Consider the following 19,847-nt stretch of genomic DNA (forward strand, 5'->3'; position numbering starts at 1 on the left):
AAAAAGTTAAAAAAGAGAAAGAAATAAAAACGACTTTGACCGACCACTGAAAGGAAAGGGGCGGAGTGTCTCCTGCATGCGGTGACCGGGAACAGTGGGAAGTCAGGTCTGGAGTCGACGTGAGAAGGCTTCTACGTTTGGGCTTTTGCTCGTTGCGATGACCTTTCCACGCCAGTAATGCATCGGCTCGGGGTACGGACGACGGAGTCCGTTGAGAAGGCTACGTGTGCAAGGAAGCGTATTCTATGTGGGGGACCTTTGCTGTTCACTGACACTCCTGTTTCTTTCATTATTTTTCTTATCTTGCCTTTGCATTTTATAAACAACAGCAAAATATAATTTTAAAATAAAGACCAAATCAGCATGTTAGTACATATGAAATATGTATCTAATATTTAAATAAATATATATTATTAAATTTTGAAGGGATAAATATTAATTTATATAATGATTTGAGACATAAGATAATGGACGTGTAATAAAAAGATGTCAATGATATTCTAGTCAGTGATATATATAGGATTGTTCAAAGTATTTCTGAAATGAAATATCGAGTTCCCGATATATTATATGTACGGAGTTAAGGAAGATTTCTTGACTCGATTTTTTTGACATCTAAATTAATAACTTAATATAGGTACGTGTGAACGTAAATAATTTAAAATGATTATTATCCCTCACTAATTATACTAAAAATAATTTTTTATATCTGATCATAAAAAGATAAAATATTCTATAGGAATGTAATCCTTTACGTCTCTGACCATTTATCTTTATCCTTTTATTTATGTAGATAATAAGAAAAAAAATAATTTATAATTATCTACATTGAACTTACTTATCTCCACACAGATAGATCAAGAGAGCAGGTCTAATCTCTTCTGTGTTAGCTTGATCGTCATGTGACGACCCAAGTATCATATTTCCCTAACAGGTTGAAGACGAAACCGGCATGCTAGGTAGATACAGAAATCATACCTCAGTTTAACCTTTTTATTTATTGAGCGTGCAGAAGATTTATCGTTTGCAAGTAAGCTTTCTCTTTTGGCCTTGTTGAGGTATTGCCAATAAAAGATCGCTCATATGATTACAGCAAGAGAGCACGAACGGTGACTCGTCGTCGTCGGTGGACACCGAACTGGCTCCGCTGTCGCTTTCTTCTTTGCTGCAATTCGGTCATAAAACCATGTCCAAACACCTCTAAGAAACCCGAAAGATGTTATGCTGCGAATGGACTTAGTGTTGAATACTTAGGGTGGGTGAACAGGACAAACAGAAATTGATAGGAAAATAATGTTTATTTTGTATGCCAACTAGATAACGATGAGCTTTCCCAGTTTTCATATCCGAAGACAGACAGACTTGGCCACCGACTTCCAGAGAGACAAGCACAGGTGAGCCTCTGCCAAATGTTTTATGTTATTAGTATTCGTTTCATTGTCGGCCATAAAGAATAAACTAGAAGTTGGTTCAGATTTAATGCATTAAAAAGAATAATCTAACAGATATCGAGGTAGCAAAGGAAATATCCATACTAGATGGCAGGAATGTGAAGTTTAGTGTTCAGCGTTACGACATACAGGGGAAATGATCCATGGCATCACTGGAATTACATTGCAGGTGTTACACATTCTCCACTGTTCGGAGCCTAGAAAAGTGCCATCTATGTTTCTCAAAAGTTCATCCATAAGATAGATACTTAATTTGTGCTCTTGAGTATCGCAATCCACATTTGTGTTTGGTGGTTTTTGATTCAAGACTATGCTGGATGCATTTTTTTTACACTGATATGCAACCATAAGACACAGATGAATATAGGCAGAAACAAAAGAACCCATCCAAATTAAGGCAGATGTCCATGCAAAGCCTTATTTGCGAATTATGAGAAAGCTTAATTGGCTACTGCATTCTGTGATTTGCGATACTTCAGAATTCCAACACTAGAATTTTATCAGGAGAAAAAAAGGATATACCATTAGCCCACAGAAAGGTAAAACAAAGAACACATGAACTCAAATTAACACTCGACTGCTAAACCAGTCACCTGATACCATCAGTGGCCTGGACCGGCATCATCTTGTTACCTTATTATTAATATGGTTTTCTGTCACTACTTTTTGTACAAGTACAAATGAGAACAAAGGATGAAATCGTCGAAAAAGAAGATGTTTATTTTGAAGAGACTTCAGATCGGTGGTTACCAAGAGGCAGCTCGGCCGGAGTGCACATGAGGGCCCTTCGCTGCAAATGCCTCAGGCTCTGCTCCATGCTAATCTGAACCATCTCAGCCAATATCTTCTTTGCCTTCTCTGCCTGCTCATCACCACTGATCCTAGACACGATGCTACTGACAACATTCTCAAGCATCTCTGCTTGTAATTCAGAGCTTCGACAGGGAGAGTCCCTCAGCAACTCTAGAAGTCGACGAGCTTTGGCTTGAGACTTCGGTGTCCCTTGGACGGTGAGCTCAAGAAGACCCGGAATGGCGCCTTCTTTGAGAATAACTTCTTTGTATCTACTTCGATCGCTCTCACACAATGTTAAGAGGGCTCCAACCGCATGCTCTCTACTCTGAAGGGACCCTTCTTCCAGAATTTCTACCACAGCAAGCACCCCACCTTCCTCAGCTGTCAAAGCAGTTCTTCCTTCATCAAAACCAACCAATGATTCCAAAAGGGCACAACATTTTTCAGCTGTTTTCGAGGATTTCTTGCAAGTTTTGAGAAAGCTGATCAGAGGAGGAATAGGACAGAGTGAGAGGACAGTTCTGAGGTTGTCTGTGATGGTGGAGAGATTGTAGAGAGTTGCAATAGCATCTATCTTGGCTTGTTGACTTCCATTTTCAAGGACCTTGATGAGGAGGGGAATGGCTCCAGAGGCACTTATCCTGGATTTGTTGACCGACGAAGCAGAAAGGGTATACAGTGCAGCAGTCGCATATCCTTGTAAATCAGCATCTGGAGATGCTAAGCAAATGATCATTGGTTTGAGCGCACCTGCTTCCACTATGCTGATCTTGTTCCTGTGAACATAAAAGCTCAGTGCAATTCAGCAAATATTTTATATTAGTTGTTAACAGCATCACAGTAAAAGACATTCATGGATCAAGAGAAAAAAAGTGCAGAATCTCCGAAAGAGCAAGGATATCGTCGTTTGATCTTTTCTCCATCTCCTCAAGACTAATTTCTGTTGAAATTTAATTAGAGAACCTAGTGTGGAACTGGTAGTCACAATAATTTTTCAGCTAATCAATACCTAGGACAAAATTGCATAAACCAAGGAGTGTCCATTACCACACTTTGTCATCCGACAATACACAACTATTGGTCCTAGACTTCTATCTCTGCATCAAGTTTTCAATATCTCTGCTATTCTTTCTATCGAGTAAGACATATATGCAGAATTCTTAGTTCAAGCAACCATGTCTGTGGAATAGAAGAACAAGTTCTAGAACAAGAGATCTCAGAGAGAGGTTCAATTTTTTGTTTTACCATGTACAAGTTGCCATTTTATTATCCTCATGTGAAATAATACATGTTACATATATCGACTATAACTTCACAACCAACCCGAGCTTGCCATTAATCCTCATATGAATAATATAGAAGTCCTCTGGTCCTAGACAACAAAATATGGTGAATTGGCAACAGATTTTCTCATTCAATGATATAAGGCCAACATCTGGGAGTTTGTCTTTTTTAGTAATAATAGGATAGCGAATTGGCAATATCATTATCATCTCCACACTATCTTGATCATCCAAAGTACTCAAACATAAAAACAGAAGACTACTTATAAATTTATTATCTCACTTGTGATTGGAATAGTTAGTAATGAAGTGGCAATTTCTTTATGCTCTATGTGTGTGACATTTAAGGAAAAAAATTATATGAAGACTGAGCAAAGCAGTTTAGGCAGAAGGATCAGCCATCAACTTTCTGCTTCCATTTTAATGGCACAGATAACAGATGAAATGCAATCTGCTTCCATTTTAATAAATCTACAATATGCACTAAACACTTCCTTTTGACAAAATTATGGAATACCAGCAACATATCAAAAGGAAAAAGAAATATCAGATGGTTTATCTGAAGCACCTCCTTTAGAAAGTAGTCAACATTTTGGCTACAATGTAACTTCTATAATTCCTGGTCTGGTGTTTTTCAAAATATCTAAAAAATGTGGTGCCAAGGGCAATTTTCAGCCCAAAAAAATGAACAAAAGGAAAAAAAAGAAATGCTTAGATACTTAATCTAGAGTAATTATTTGAGCAATTTCTACTCTAGATTCATATGATATCTCTGCTAAAAAAATAAACTTTGAGCTGTCGATTTCGCAATAACAAAAGAAGGCAAACGTAAATAAATAAATAAAAGCAGCAATATCTTCTCTTTTTAAAAGAACATAAAGGATACTAGAATACTAGAAGCAACAATCAACGAGTTATTCTCCGAACAAAAGACGAAGAAGCAACCCAACAAGAAGTGTACAGATCGAAAGAATCAAATCTTTTCCGAAGCGAAAGGCCAAAGACCGCACCTTTCGTCCTTAACCGCAAGATTAAGGAGGCCAAGGATGGCAGCCTCAGCAGACTGAGAGCTCCCCGACCGGAGCATCAACACAAGGGGCTCGATGGCGGCGGAGAGGTGCCGCCGGTTCCTCGACGACGTCTTCGTGAGCCTCCGGATCTCGAACGCCGCCTGGACCTGCTGCACCTCGACCCTGGACCTGATGCGGTCCATGATCCCCTGCAGCTCCGCCGCAGAGACTCTCCCCTCCCCGACGCAATCGCCGGATCCCTCGCCCGAGGCCCTAATCTCGCACGAATCCATCCCCGTCTACGTCTACGTCTCTCTCTCTCTCTCTCTCTCTCTCTCTCTCTGTCTCTGTCTCTGTCTCTGTTTCTGCAGGGCTATAAAACTGTGGAAGGAGGGGAACGAGAGAGAGAGGAAACGCGCAGTGAGGGGTGACGAGGCAAGGGCGACCGCTCGTGTCGGCTGTGCTGAGCGAAGCGGTTGGGTACTTGGTTTTTTGTGGCCCCACCAGATCGGAATGGTTCGACCTTGATCTCCGTCGGCGAGGAGAGAGAGAGAGAGAGAGAGAGAGAGAGCAAAAAAATATAGTGGTGGACGACGGAGTCTAACCTGTACCCAACCATAGTGACGAATGCGTTGTTGGGCTCGCTTGAGGCTCTGTGACCGGACAAAGAGACGACGTAGTGCGGGATGCGTTGTTGCGCTTGTGTTGGATTCCACGTTCCCCCTCAAATGCAACTGTCGAGGAGACAGACGGTTGATATGGTCGATGAGGATGGATCGACGGACGACACCGATAAGAGAATCAGAGAATGTTTCATTCTGATTGAAACATGATAAGTGCAACTAATACGAAGATGCGAATGATGGGGAAGGCAACTATGATAAGAAAATCTACTACAAATACAGCAACTTATTCACGAGAAATCATTTTTGTTGCAATAAAATGAAATGAATGGGGCTGACAGCTGTAAAATAAGCACTATAGTTTGGAATGAACGAGAGCTTCCGAGCGACAAATGCATCTAATACAACAAAGATGCATGTCATGTCATCTTCCCTGGAACGATCACCGAGATACGTATGGCAAGGGAACGCCTGACGAAGTCGCGACAAACAAACCCACGATAGATTTTTATTGTGCTCAACAGAGTGCACCGGACACCGGAACACAATTTGACTTTTATACAGACTAAACCGTCGGTTTTACTTTAGTCATTGGTCAGGAATGGGATTCCACGTTTCGACTGACACGTGGGCGAAGTTGCAACGATAAAAATGGAGTGGTAACTCGACAAATATTAATCAAAAGAAAGAAATAAAAAGAAAGAAATCCCACCAGAGGCGGTGTTGATGCGTACGCGTGGGGCCCTCGATCACAACGTGGCCACGCGAGACACGTCGCTCCCTCGATCGCCCGATGCGGGTGGGGCCCGCCCGATTTGTCACCGCATTCTGCTGACGAAGCGTTACTGGATTCTTTTGTACGCGTGCCATCCGCAGGGCCCCGAAAAATCCTGCCCTTCAGCTTCCGCCCGGGTTGTGGGGTTTGCGTAGACCTTCATGATCTCGAATCCAACCCGGTCCATCCAAACCCGACCCAGCCCATGGGCTGGCTTTTTTTTCACATCCGTACCCTGAATCCGGCACACCTATTACGTTCGATCCGGTAAACATACGACTGTTCGTCGAAGTGACTTGCGACCGCTGGATGCGAAAGATGCAATGAGAAGTAACGCATCGTCGTTGATGTCGACCGCCGCTGTCACTTGCGGCCTCGGGCGAAGGGCGATGAGTTGGATCGTACGTCGAGTCGTCTTCCTTGGAACCGAAGAAGTTGACCTCCAATTCCAAGCACATATCTTCGATTGACGATGAATGCTCAATATCATGCGAACACGTTGGGCGAGACGACAGTGACCCCAGCCGTTTGGTTGGATACACGAATGAATGAATCACGATTGCAATCTAGCGTGATATCATCTCGACGAGATATGCATACAGTAGTATAGCGCTTTCAATGTGACCGAAATCATCTCAACGTGACATGCATATAGTAGAATAGCGCTTTCGATGTAACCTCATCCGTGAGCGTATCGAAAGTATAAATTGCATGACTCTAATCCATATTAATTGACTCGGAGCCTTGCTAATCGCAAGATCAAACCGCGGTAGATAATGTGAGAAAATTGCACCCTTTATCTTGTCATCTTCAAATCTAATTAGTAATTGGCTTGGAGCTCAAAATGCTGGTTATTCCCTGTCGTGTTTATGCAAATTGCCATTGCCATTTCACCATTATTATTCATTTCAATTACTAATAAAATGTCATTATTCTATCGCTTGATCTACGAATACATTTGTTCGTCACCAACCCTTTTTCTCCTTGTTATGCTATCGATCGATGTCATCTTCATGAACAGATGTCATTTGAGGTGCTGTGCAGCTTAGGCCAAAAAAAAAAAAAAGATAAAACCAGTTAAAACGGTGACAACATATGCCAAATCAAAGATCTCCGCCGTCAGAGAGACCCCAAAAAATAAGGCCTGCATAAAAAAAAATTAAAGGTACAGTAAAAGTGAAAAAAAAAGAGGGAGATAAAAAGGCAAGGCCTTAAAAAAAGAAAAGAAAAGAAAGCTTTTCCTTTATATGATAAGATATTGGAAAGTAAACAGGAACCAGAAAACATCATCGATACCGTCGTCGTCGCGAGGATCGATCTCCACCGTCGGATCAGTAGTGGGACAGCCAAGAGACGAGCTCCGCCCCGATCCGGCGGTCGACGACGGCGCGCAGCTCGGGTGCGGCCAGCTGGGAGCGGCACAGAGGGCAGGAGAGATTCAGCTGGCGGAGCCAGCCGTCGAGGCACTCGCCGTGGAACACGTGGCGGCAGGGGAGCCGCCGGACGCGGTCGCCGTCCGCCAGGCTGCACAGGCACACCGCGCACTCCGGCCGCCGGTCCCCCCCCTCCGACGGGCAGGAGAGGAAGGGGAAGGGCCGGTTGGAGGCGAGGTGATCGGCGAGGACGACGAGGCCGGCGAGGCCGGATCCGATGGACGGCTCGATGTCGTGCACGGCGTCGACGGGGGAGGATGATAGGGGGAGGAAGCGGAGGAGTAAGGATCGGAGGTAGGCGATGGATCCTGCCGCAGCGGCGAGGAGGAGAAGCGGGAGGGAATCGCCGGAGACGTCGTGAAGATGGTTGGAGAGACCCATCTTCTCTTTAATTAAGAGAGAGAGAGAGATAGAGGGGGGGGGGAGAGAGTAAGGAATTTGAACGCCAGAAGGAAGAAGATTTATAGGGCCATTGTGGGGTCGGATATGCAAGAGGCGTTCATGTGATGGATCCCATCATTGGTTGGGTAAATCGTTCCCTATCTAATATTTTATTTTATTTTTTAAACTCTATATATATTATTAAATATAAGAAAATAGATAAATAAGTTATGATTCTATGTATGGTGGATTAATGGTAAATGCTTATGCAACGCTAACACATTCTTATCTTTTTTTAGTCAATAACATAAATTTCATTAATAAATGCCCACATAATGTTGTTTTATTTGGTGAAGTCGAAGTCCGTCAGAGCAATAATTCGGTGGGACTTTTTTCTTTGTCCACACCGGTAAATCTCGAGTCAAAGGTTTCCGTCACAAACAAGGAACAGTATGTGACAACACACTCTAATTAGCTTCCTGTCAACGAATTGTACTATTCTGTTGTCATCCTCCATGGTGACTGGTAAATAGATATGTCAACGCCATGGAATAATGATCTAATCGATCGACGAGAGGGAGGAATGGAGTGACACATCTCCATCAAAGAATAATTACCGCGGCATATGACATCCACATGTTTTGTGAAGTCGATCGTGTTGTCAGCACAAGTGGACAATAGGTTATTACGATACGCCGAGATCTTCGGACCTAAAAAGCATGATTTGTCCTCGAAAGGGTTGATTACAGAGAACATGGAAAGTGCTCGTGAGATCGTCCGAATCTACCAACACGGCTTAAAGCTACTTTTATGCCTCCTCGTTCACATCTCCCTACTTGCCAACTTGCATCTCCATTTGACAACTTCCCCTCCGCCTTCTCTCTCTCTTTTCCTCTACCTCTAACATAAAGAATGTGTCCCTCGTCTTTCTTTTTTGATCTCAAGACTAGTAGTGTCATGGTAAGCTTACTTCTTTTACCACATGGAGTGTTCATCAGCATGGATGACGACAGCGCATCGACCTTTAGAAACCCTAAACAAGCATCTTTGGCAGACAAAACTACATGCTTTGGCGACGTTTCCGTTGAGGTGCACTGCTCACCTACCGGATATGAGGTTTCACCTTGCACCGGCGAACAAAAAGGCACATGTTTTAGGCCCCATGACAACGCTAGACCAGCGAAGGGATGTCACGTTAGGTCTTGCAAATTGCACAAAGATCTGAATGCATCAGTTGCCGGTGCCCATCTTTATCACACGGTGTGAGTGCTCGAGTAAAGATCGCCGGCATCGGAATTTCTTCTTCCAGTGCCCTCATTCTCATTATCAAGCCACAACACGTTGTTGCATTTGTAATTCTCTTACCTTGAGTAGTACAATCACAGTCTTTCTCCAGTAGCTTACATCAGATTAGCAGAACAAATTTGGCAAATCATCAAGTTAATTACCTCAGGGGCTTTCTCTGAGAAGTGGATGTCGAAGCAGGAGCCCCTCTCCACAATAGTGCAGACAACTCCTGAGACTTTGGATCAATAAATTACACAGAATCAGTTCTAGTTCAATTATATAACCAGCAAAGGTATTAAGATAGCAAATGCAGATGGCAAATTCTATTTATGATTTCAGAATCAATTTAATTGACGGTAGTTTAAGGTTAGTCTGATCATTTGATAGATAAACTTGACCAATCTAGTGAGTAAGCACTGTATATTGCGTAAACTTGATAACTTTGAACTTTTGGCAATATTTGCAAGCCCCAAGGCAGATATGTATGTCTGCACACAACAATAAACCCTCCATAATCCAGGAAGATTAACAAAATAAAATTAACATCTGGTACAACAAAAATATCATGAAATACAAACAAATGAAAACGAAGATGAAAAGCAATGACCTCGAGCTCTTCCAAGCCGCCATTTTTTGTATTACCCAGAGGACCTGCCAACTTGTGTCACAGCATCTTTGGCGTTAGAAGACTCCACACAGCAGTCACTCACAGGACCTCCAAAAGTAACAGGACTAGCTGAAGAAGCAACGGCCTTTGCTGATGCTGATCGGATAGAAAATTTTGATGATAGAATATTCACATAAGGATATATTATCTTTTTTGGGTCTAATTTAATTAGTTAAAATTCTAAGAAGCAAAAGATAGTCGTATGGTCTATAACTGAAGTTGAATATTGTGTTATCGCTATCATTGCTGCTGAACTCAATTAGGTTACGAATCTCCTCAAGGAACTCAATGTTAGTTTTACCCTTACTCCCACAATATTTTATGACAATGTTGGAGTTACCTACTTATGTGTCAATCCAGTGTTCCACTCATACATGAAACACATTGTTATCGACTTTCACTTCGCGCGAGATCAAGTTGTCAAACATTAACTTCATGTCTCTCATGTACATACGGTTGATCAACTAGTAGACTCACTCACGAAGCCTCTCACCCGTAAACTATTTTTGTTGTATTGGTCCAAGATCAGCATCCTTGACAGAAGCTCAATCTTGCGGGGGTATGATAACAAAGAGATTTTCCCAACTGCATAGCAGATGAGATTTTCCCAACTGCAAGAGGAAATCTCGCTGCTCAATTGAGAAAAATACTCTCTTTCAACATGTATAAATAGATATCATATCACACTAATTGAAGTATACTCTTTTTACCTTTTCTCTTCATTCTCTATTCTATCAGGAACAAAGTCTTTAGCGTATCACTTTTTATTCGACTAAAGTGCTAGGTAAGAATTAGACCTACACTTACCTCTTGTCACACCTATGTGTGCAACCATTCAACTTGTTTTCAATAGTCAATTGTGTTTTGTTTTGTGTTGTTTGTAATCTCAGTTATCTTATCTTTCTTTATACGATGATAATATATTACCCGCATGTTTATCCCGCTAACATTTTCTTCTATGTGCATGTCCTTCGTGGATGGTAAGAGGTTAAGGTGTACATCGACTCTTGCAAACTAAAATCACTAAGTTGCTACATATCTAAGGAAATCCCAACTAAAAACGTAAAAAAATGATATATGAGTGGGTCAAGCAAACATCAAATTGCCATGGTGGGTTAATATGGTAATATTAGCACTGTTATACAAGAGAAACAACAACCATATATGATCATTCAAGAGAAAAAAATGAGAACTTATGCACAAAATAGCAAAGTTCTCAATTGGAGGGTGGCTTTTGTAAGGAGTTTTGCTATGTAGAAGAGGCCAAACCTAATGGGTAGTCTGAATGACACTGAAGCACCGAAGGAAGAGTGATCAAGTTGGTGGAATATTATAGAAGGCCAAACCTAAAGTTAATGAAATTTTATAGAAGCGAGTAGTGGCAAAGTACATGCAAGAAGGTTTCGAATATTGACATGATTATCTAGAAATCTAAATCAAAAGTTAAGAAGGACTTGAAGAAAAAAAGCACCCCAATAGGATATGAATCTAGAAGAAACATTCTAAAGTTCGACAAATGTTTTTTTGAAAGGTGGACATTATCTAACGATGGAATTCTCGCAACAAAAAGAGGTGCTCGATACTCTTATGACTTCTTTCTAGTTGAAGACATGTATAGTAAAAGCAAAATCTCTCAACTCGAGAAGGTCATGTCTAAGTAGCAATTACTTGTCACTAAGAACTTGCATGGAAGTTGAGCATTTGTTGAATATATTATGAGACGAAGTTTGATAGAAATCTTAGTAAAAGCCATCTAAGAAGACTTAACTCTTCAAGCTCATGTTTGTCGAAATTGAGTCCTAATTAAGAATCATCATAACGATCTCACCTTAGGATAGTGCCATAATTGAATACATTGTGAGATCAAATAGAAGAGCAGTTGAAGACACCGACTAAAGAGGCAAGGGCATAGTGAGGTTTCTACACTTGAGTTGAGTTAGTTTGGTTGCAACTTGATTAGGAGTTTGAGACTGAGCTTGCATTGGGGTTGAATTGAACTTCGACTAAGCTAAACTAGATTTTGATTGAAACTCGATATAAGCTGAACTCTAGTGAGACTTGAGCGACGTTCAATCTGGTCCTTGAGCTGGATTCAGGCTTGAGTTGGATTTATTTGGATTAGGATCGATTTAGTGTTGGATTTGAACTCTAATTGAGCCAAATTAGAGTTCAGTTCTAACTTGGGCTAGATCATCTTGGATCACATGAAGTATCCTTTGACTATAATGCGATAGAATCTAGCTATAAAGCACTATTAAAACAAAACACAGTCAAAGTTGTAAGATATTGATTACAAATAACTTGAAGTCAACGCATCCAAATACATAGCGGATGAGGTAGTCAAAGAACCTACCAAACCATCCATCATATTCTGATACTATGCATGCCAAAACAAGATGAGGGTCCATTGATATAGGGTTCTAACAAATAAGCTAATTAATGACACATCATGCCCATTTGTATACTTCGTCCACCCGACTCAACGATTAAATTATCATCCCATAGAGATGCTGACCAATTATCAATGTGGACAGTGATATTGCTAGAAGGGTTGTCTATTCAACTAGAGCAAGAGCTAGCACCCCCCAACATCAACGTGAACTATTACTCTACGTAACAATTCCCGACACTAATCTATATCTTGATCTAGTGATCACCTTTGCATATTATAAAAGTTCACATGATTTGACAAATAGATGCTCTCTTAGTTTCCTTAACCATTTGAATTAAATTTTATGGGCATGCCCTTGATATAAATTTTATATGATCATCCGTCAAATCCTTCATCTACCCAACACCTCAACTTACAACGTGAATCTAGATTGGATTGGAATTGTCACGATGTATCAAAGAACCACAATCTAATTTATTATATTATAATCCAAATCTTTTTGTATTAAATAAATCATGTGGACCAAATTCATTAAGGTGGGGAGGAAAATTAAAAATTCCATAATTTGCACATTATCATATGAGTGTAATTTATTTCCTAATAGGTTCATCCAAAAATGAAATTTTATTTTGCCAACCACTAAGACTATTTCCTTTATTGAATGGGTAATTATGGAATAATATAATTATTTAATTAAATATTAATAGGAAAATAAAAATTAGGATTTCTACTTTAATTGAATCATTTTGTATATTAATGGTGGAGTCCCCTGTTCATTCTATTGATGTTGAGAGGAGCACAAAGATAAGAAGGATCGAGGAAGAACAACAATGTCGGAAAGGTATGTCCTTCATTATTTCTTTAATTTTTATTTAGGTTGAAAATATTTAGGATATTATTCAATACTAGATTTTAAAAAAAATTTGATGTAAAATTTAGAATTTATAATGTTATTAAATTACCACGAATTTTTCGGAGTTTTAGATATTATTTAATATTGTATTATTGAAAAAAGAGATACATGATGTACATTTTAAGATTTAAAATGTTGTAAAATTATGTTAAATTCTTTATGAGCCTTGTATGTTATTTAACGGTAGACTTACAAAAAATTGAGATTCATGATACAAAACTTAGAATTCGGAATGTTTTTAAATCACCTTCGGTTTGTTATGAATTTGAGATATTATTTAATGGTAGATCTTCAAAAATATTGAGATGCATGATGTAAATTTAAGAATTTTCAATGTTATCATATTATTATGTATTCTTTATGAATTTTGGATATTTTTAGTGATGGATTTTCTAAAAAAATTGAAATGTAAATGATAAGTTATTCTAAAATCCTAGACAAACTCATATTATCACTAACCTTAAATTGGACCAAATTAACAGTGTATGAGACTAAAGCTCTAATCCTTATATAACCCAAATTTTAAATATTTTTTATTATAAAATAACTTCGTCTCAATTTAAACAAAGCATGAGGGGTACTCCATGCAAAAAAACAAGTGATCTATATTTTTTTTATTATAAGATACCTTCATTCCAATTTAAATAAAACATGAGAGATACTCCATGTAAACCAAGCAATCGACATGAACTCAGGCATAAGCTATGTAATATACCCCACTCCTTATATCCTCTCTCTCCTTTACATCTTTGTCTCAGTTTTGCTTAATTTTCACATGACTTGATAATAAAATAATATCATATATTTCGCTTTCTCGTAAAACTCATATATGTCTATCAAAAATATGGTTTCTTTTCTATCTTCCTCTCGACTACACTAGATTATATTTATTTTTTATTTTCTTAATATATGATGTTGTGATGTAATTATTTTGCAATAGACATATGATGGTAAACAACAAAGAACTAACGGAGAAGGAGGAGAATATGGCCAAGCATGTCATCAAGTATATTCCCATCGATATCATCCAGTCAGTGTTAAAGTATTTGAACCCCAAGGATATTATTCGCTTGAGAACTATATGCAAGGAGTGGTGGGCCATAGCTCCACGATATGACCCAACCATGAGCAAAATCCCATGGATATTAGGCAACGCAAAAGGCAACGATTATTGGAATGTACACAATATGATAAACAAGGACATGTCGTTCAAAATCAAACTTGATTATAAACCCGAAAAATACAAGATTCATGGTAGCTCACATGGATGGCTAGTTCTGGAGCTTGACAGGATCTTTCTGTATAATCCCTTCTCTAAAGTACAGGTAGACCTCCCAGCACATGAGCACGGACGATTTGTAAAGTTCATTTACATGTCATCACCTCCAACAAATCATGATTGCACCATCATCTTTTATTTACATGAGTTCTCTCATCTCTATTTTTGGAGGCTGGGAGATAAATCATGGACCAAAGAGAATGATATATATGCCTCCTCTTATACGAAAATCCTCAGATTCCAAGAGCAATTCTATGCTTTAAATGATAAAATGCATTTAGTGTGCTTCCAAGTTTGTCCATTTCGGGTCGGAGATTTGGATGTGCCACCGCCGACAGACACAGACATTTTCAATAAATATATCTATTTAGCTGAATGTTGTGGGGATATGTTTTTAGTTAACTGCTTATGGTTAGATCATGAAGTTCATCTATTTCAATTTGATATGAAGAATAAGAGTTGGATGAAGAAGATGAGTTTGGATGATCGAGCATTATTCATGATTAATGACAAGTATAGTAATTACTGTCTCTTAGTCTCCACTCTCGAGACAAGATGTTGTCCTAACTGCATATATGTAATTAAGTGGATCCACGGAAGACCACATGTTTTCAAGAAAGAAAATCACACCATGAGAAGAGTGATCGAATCAAAAGATTGTTTTACATACTGCTGCTGGATCACTCCAAGTTTTAGTTGAAACAAGAAACAACAACGACTATTATACTAGTTAGTCATGGAGGTAAAACATATATTAGAGTTTTATGTCATGGATGTGATTGATGATTAATTTATGTTTCATTATATGAGCTTTTGTTTTGTTGTATAAACCAACTTTTGATACTTGTGTGCAAAAAGATATGAAGGCCGGTGGTGAAGACTAATGATCATTTATTAATCATATCAAAATTTTTGAATCTACGAAGAATAATGTAAATGATTACTTCATAGAGTAATCCCGAATTTGATAAATCACATAAATCATCTTAGTCGAAGTACCTCAAGTTTCTAATTTATCATAAAGATTAATTCTAACATTCTCTCAAGGAGTTAGTCATATATGTCACAATCACATGAGTGATAACACGTAATACGTCGCACAATCTTTTTTATGTATTATTATTATTATTATTATTATTATTATTATTATTATATTTTATATTTTATATTACCTGTACATATATTATGATATTCATGTATCTATACAATGGGAATCGGATCGTGATGAGATCACGATAATGAGACCCTAAATAATCCTGATCACATGTTACTCGAAAGGGATATTGAGATAACCGAATATATTAGTATGTTGTATACTAATCCGAGACGACTAGTCTCATAGCTATTCATATTGGGATACTAAAGATACAGTATGGGTGCTCATTAAAGAATGAGTTCACTTATTAATCCGCTCACGAAATGCTAGATGGTTAATGATATTTTATTGTCAGACAATAATTTCGATGTCATAGTTGTATATCTAATCTTTAGACTTGAGATACTAAGGATGTTTTACATAAGTACTCCACTTTTTGATACCAAATTTATAGGTTTGAAAGTTTTAGATTAAGCATAACTGATCCTCGAAGAAGACTTGACTCGTCAAGCACAAGTTTTTTAGAATTGAGTACTAAATAAGAATTATCGATTTCACCTTGGATAGTACGATAATTGAATACATTGTGAGATCAAATAGATGAGTAGTTGACGAGAATGACTCTAGTGAGACTTGAGCTACATTTAGCTGAGTTAGTTTGGATTAGGATCGATTTGGTGTTGGACTTGAACTCTAATTGAGCCAAATTGGGGTTCAGCTTTAACTTTGGCTGGATCATCTTGGATCACATGAAGCATTCTTTCACCACAACGCGATAAAATCTAACTATAAAGCACTGTTAAAAAACAACACAGTCAAAGTTGTAAGACATTGATTGCAAATAACTTGAAGTCAACACATCCAAATACACAGCGGATGAGGTGGTTAAAGAACCTACCAAACTAGCCATCATGTTCTGATACTGTACATGACAAAACATGATGAGGATCTATTGATATACGGTTCTAACACAAGCTATTCAATGACACATCATGCCCATTTGTATAATTCATCCAACCGACTCAATGATCAAATCATCATCCCATAGAGATGATGACCAATTGCCAATGTGGACAGTGATATTGCTGGTAGATTTGTCTATTCAACTCGAGCAAGAGCTAGCACCCCCACAACATCAACATGAATCATTACATCCGATGATTTGAGATATAATTTTCTGGCTGGATGATAGGTGGATAATTTACATAATAATTCCAGACACTAATCTATATCTTGATATAGTGGTCACCTTTGCATACTATAAAATTTCACATGATTTGGCAAATAAATGCTATCTTAGTTTCACAAACCATTTGAATTAAATTTATAAGCATGCCCTCGATATAATTTTTACAGGTTTATCTATCAAATCCTTCGTCTTCCCAAGATCCCAATCGACAGAGTAAAGCCGAGTTGGATTTGAGTCGCCATCGTATTTCGAAGAACCACAATCTAACTAGTTAGAGTATAATCCAAATCTTTTTCTATTAAACAAATCATGTGGACCAAATTCATTATGATGGGGAGGAAAATTAAAAATTCCTTAATTTGTACATTATCATATGAGTTTAATTTATTTCCTAATGGGTTCGTCCAAAAATAATGTTTTATTTTTCCAACCACTAAGACTATTTCCTTTATTGAATGGTTAATTACGGAATAATATAATTATTTAATTAATTATTAATAGGAAAACAAAAATTAGGCTTTCTATTTTAATTGAATCATTTTGTATATAAGCATGACGGAGCCCCCTATTCATTCTATTGATGTCGAGAGGAGCACAAAGATAATAAGGATCGAGGAAGAACAACAATGGTGAGAGAGGGACTTCCTCCATTATTTCTCTGATTTAGGTAGAAAGTATTTTGGATATTATTCGATACTATATTTTTCTAAAAAATTATATAAAATTTATAATTTATAATGTTATTAAATTACCATGAATTTTTTAGGAGTTTTAGATATTATTTAATATTATATTATTGAAAAAGGAGATACATGATGTAAATTTTAAGATTTAAAATGTTGTAAAATTATGTTAAATTCTTTATGAACTCTGTATGTTATTTAATGGTAGATTTACAAAAAAAATTGAGATTCATGATACAAAACATAGAATTCGGAATGTTTTTAAATTACCTTCGATTTGTTATGAATTTGAGATATTATTTAATGGTTGATCTTCAAAAATATTGAGATGCATGATGCAAATTTAAAATTTTTCAATGTTATCATATTACTATGTATTCTTTATGAATTTTGGATATTTTTAGTGATAGATTTTCTAAAAAAAATGAAAATGTAAATGATAAAATTTGCAATGGTATTGAAGCACCTAAAATTTTTAATTGTGTAAATCATAATAAAATAATTTCATGAATTTGATACCTTATATTGATTGATTATTTTAGACTAAATTAAGTAATTTGAAGCTTGTCAAATACTTTTTAAAGTTTATGTCGTATTAGATTAAATATAATTGCTTATCATTTTCAAAATAATTTTATTATGAAATATATGACAAAATTCTAGGCTCTTACCATAACAAAAATTTTTGGATGAATGGGAGACTAATCTTTAAAAGAATTGGATTAATAGGTCATTGTCAAATATAGTTTGACTTAATTTAGTCTCTGGTTTGACATGGACAAGATTCGCATGGAGTCAGGTCAGTCGATTAGGGTGCGCCAAATATAACTTTAGTCGAAGTCCAACCCGCCATGATCGAATAAACTTAAACTTGTCTCAACTCCAACCTTATGCCTCAAGCGGAAGCCTCCATCTCAACCTAACGCATGCGACTCAGCCAAACCCTATGCAATTGAATTTAATCGAACTACTTTAATCGATTCAGATCAGTCCAAAGAGATCTTTGATCTATTCCTACTAATTGAGGCTATTCATTGGTGGCTGATTTGGACTGGCCTCGGGTAATTCAAATCAATTTGATCTGGACCCGATTCAACGTGACTTCGTCTCAACATTAGATTGGTACCTTCCAAATGAGTTCATCTATAGTTTAGGTCAAAAATAGGATATAGTGGCTTTGGTGCCTTCCAACAATAAATCTTTTGATTTAATGATTTAAAAAAGTTCTTATTTGATGTTAGAATTTTCAAAACTATTAATGAATTTTGAGTTTAATTAGTAATCGGGATTAAATCAATGATATGATGATGATAGTTGTTAATATTATTTTTCTACCTAATAAGATAGTTTATTTTGGGATTATTAGATCTTAGATATGGCAGTTAGTTAGTTCATTATTCTTGAAAGAAATATATTCTCAAGGATACTACTCTATCTTTTATTGGGACCAAGATATGATTTCTAAATAACATTTGTTATTATATTTGTTTTTAGAAAATATAACATTTGTTATTAGATATACTACTCTAAATATAAGATCTTTATATATGTTATTAGAAAATATATTATCAACTTTTATGATTAGTGGTAATGAATATCACATGATTTGATATTTGTCTTGAGATTATATCATGATTTCTCATTTAAGTCTTATAAAGTTAATTATGGAGATTTATATTTAGGAGATTCTTACTTTGGTATGACTGTTGGTATGTTTTGATTTTATATTTATTTTTAAAGCAATGTCTTAACTATGTTAGATGTGTATCGATAAGATCTTTATTACTAGGTAAGATTGCTAAAAATTTCTAGCTTATTGACCCTTAGTTTATGTTGATAAAGCTTGTTTTATTTTCCTTTATGAAACACAATTGTTTTGAAAAATAAAAATAAAAATATTTACTAGTTTAGTTGGTATGAACTTTGACAAGTTATTGTAAAATCCTAGACCAACTCACGTTATCACATACCTTAAATTGGACCAAATCAAAGTGTATGAGACTAAAGCTCTAATCCTTGTGTAACCCAAATTTTAAATAATTTTTTATTATAAAATAACTTCGATCCAATTTAAACAAAGCATGAGAGGTACTCCATATAAAAAAATTGATCGACATGAACTCAAGTATAAATATTTTTTTATTATAAGATACCTTCATTCCAATTTAAACAAAACATGAGAGATACTCCATGCAAACCTAATGGTCTACATGAACTCAAGCATAAGCTATGTAAAATATCCCACTCCTTATATCCTCTCTCCTTTACATATTCCTTTCGATTTTGCTTAATTTTCACATGACATAATAATAAAAGAGCATCATAGGGTTTGCTTTCTCTCTATCAAAGATATGCTTTTTTTTTTGTATCTTCCTCTCTATTACACTAGATTAGATTTATTTTTAATTTTCTTAATATATGAGGTTGTGATGTAATTATTCTGCAACAGACATACGACTGTAAACAACAAAGAACTAATGGAGAAGGAGAAGAATATGATCAAAAATGTCATCAAGTATATTCCCATCGATATAATCGAGTCAGTGTTAATGCATTTGAACCCTAAGGATATTATTCGCTTGAGAACTGT

The 19,847-nt window shown here is 36.9% G+C and overlaps 2 protein-coding genes across 3 annotated transcripts; both read right to left on the bottom strand.

Moving 5' to 3' along the window:
* Positions 1 to 1,991: 1,991 nt before the first annotated feature.
* On the bottom strand, positions 1,992 to 4,969 carry LOC135640058 (U-box domain-containing protein 4-like). Its single transcript, XM_065154169.1, has 2 exons — positions 4,540 to 4,969; positions 1,992 to 3,022 (listed from the first exon to the last, which is right to left on the bottom strand). The coding sequence occupies exons 1-2, from the start codon at positions 4,830 to 4,832 to the stop codon at positions 2,170 to 2,172; spliced, it is 1,146 nt and encodes a 381-aa protein (XP_065010241.1). The 5' UTR covers positions 4,833 to 4,969; the 3' UTR covers positions 1,992 to 2,169.
* A 1,834-nt stretch (positions 4,970 to 6,803) lies between these two features.
* On the bottom strand, positions 6,804 to 7,794 carry LOC135641838 (E3 ubiquitin-protein ligase RHA2A-like). 2 transcript variants are annotated; one of them, XM_065157597.1, is made up of 2 exons: positions 7,234 to 7,794; positions 6,804 to 6,981 (listed from the first exon to the last, which is right to left on the bottom strand). In XM_065157597.1, the coding sequence occupies exon 1, from the start codon at positions 7,749 to 7,751 to the stop codon at positions 7,269 to 7,271; it is 483 nt and encodes a 160-aa protein (XP_065013669.1). In that variant the 5' UTR covers positions 7,752 to 7,794; the 3' UTR covers positions 6,804 to 6,981; positions 7,234 to 7,268. The 2 variants fall into 2 exon arrangements, with proteins under 2 accessions (XP_065013669.1, XP_065013668.1); XM_065157596.1 differs by having other exon boundaries at positions 6,804 to 7,081.
* Positions 7,795 to 19,847: the final 12,053 nt, after the last annotated feature.

Source organism: Musa acuminata, chromosome BXJ3-6 (assembly GCF_036884655.1).
Source record: "Musa acuminata AAA Group cultivar baxijiao chromosome BXJ3-6, Cavendish_Baxijiao_AAA, whole genome shotgun sequence".
In the NCBI taxonomy this organism is placed as follows: Eukaryota; Viridiplantae; Streptophyta; class Magnoliopsida; order Zingiberales; family Musaceae; genus Musa; species Musa acuminata.

Bases quoted from the DNA above. Each gene is read 5' to 3' on its own strand.
- LOC135640058 (XM_065154169.1), bottom strand. From the start codon at position 4,832: ATGGATTCGTGCGAGATTAGGGCCTCGGGCGAGGGATCCGGCGATTGC. The intron at 3,023-4,539 runs GTGCGGTCTTTG...TTATGTTCACAG, and splicing joins CTTGCGGTTAAGGACGAAAG to GAACAAGATCAGCATAGTGG.
- LOC135641838 (XM_065157597.1), bottom strand. From the start codon at position 7,751: ATGGGTCTCTCCAACCATCTTCACGACGTCTCCGGCGATTCCCTCCCG.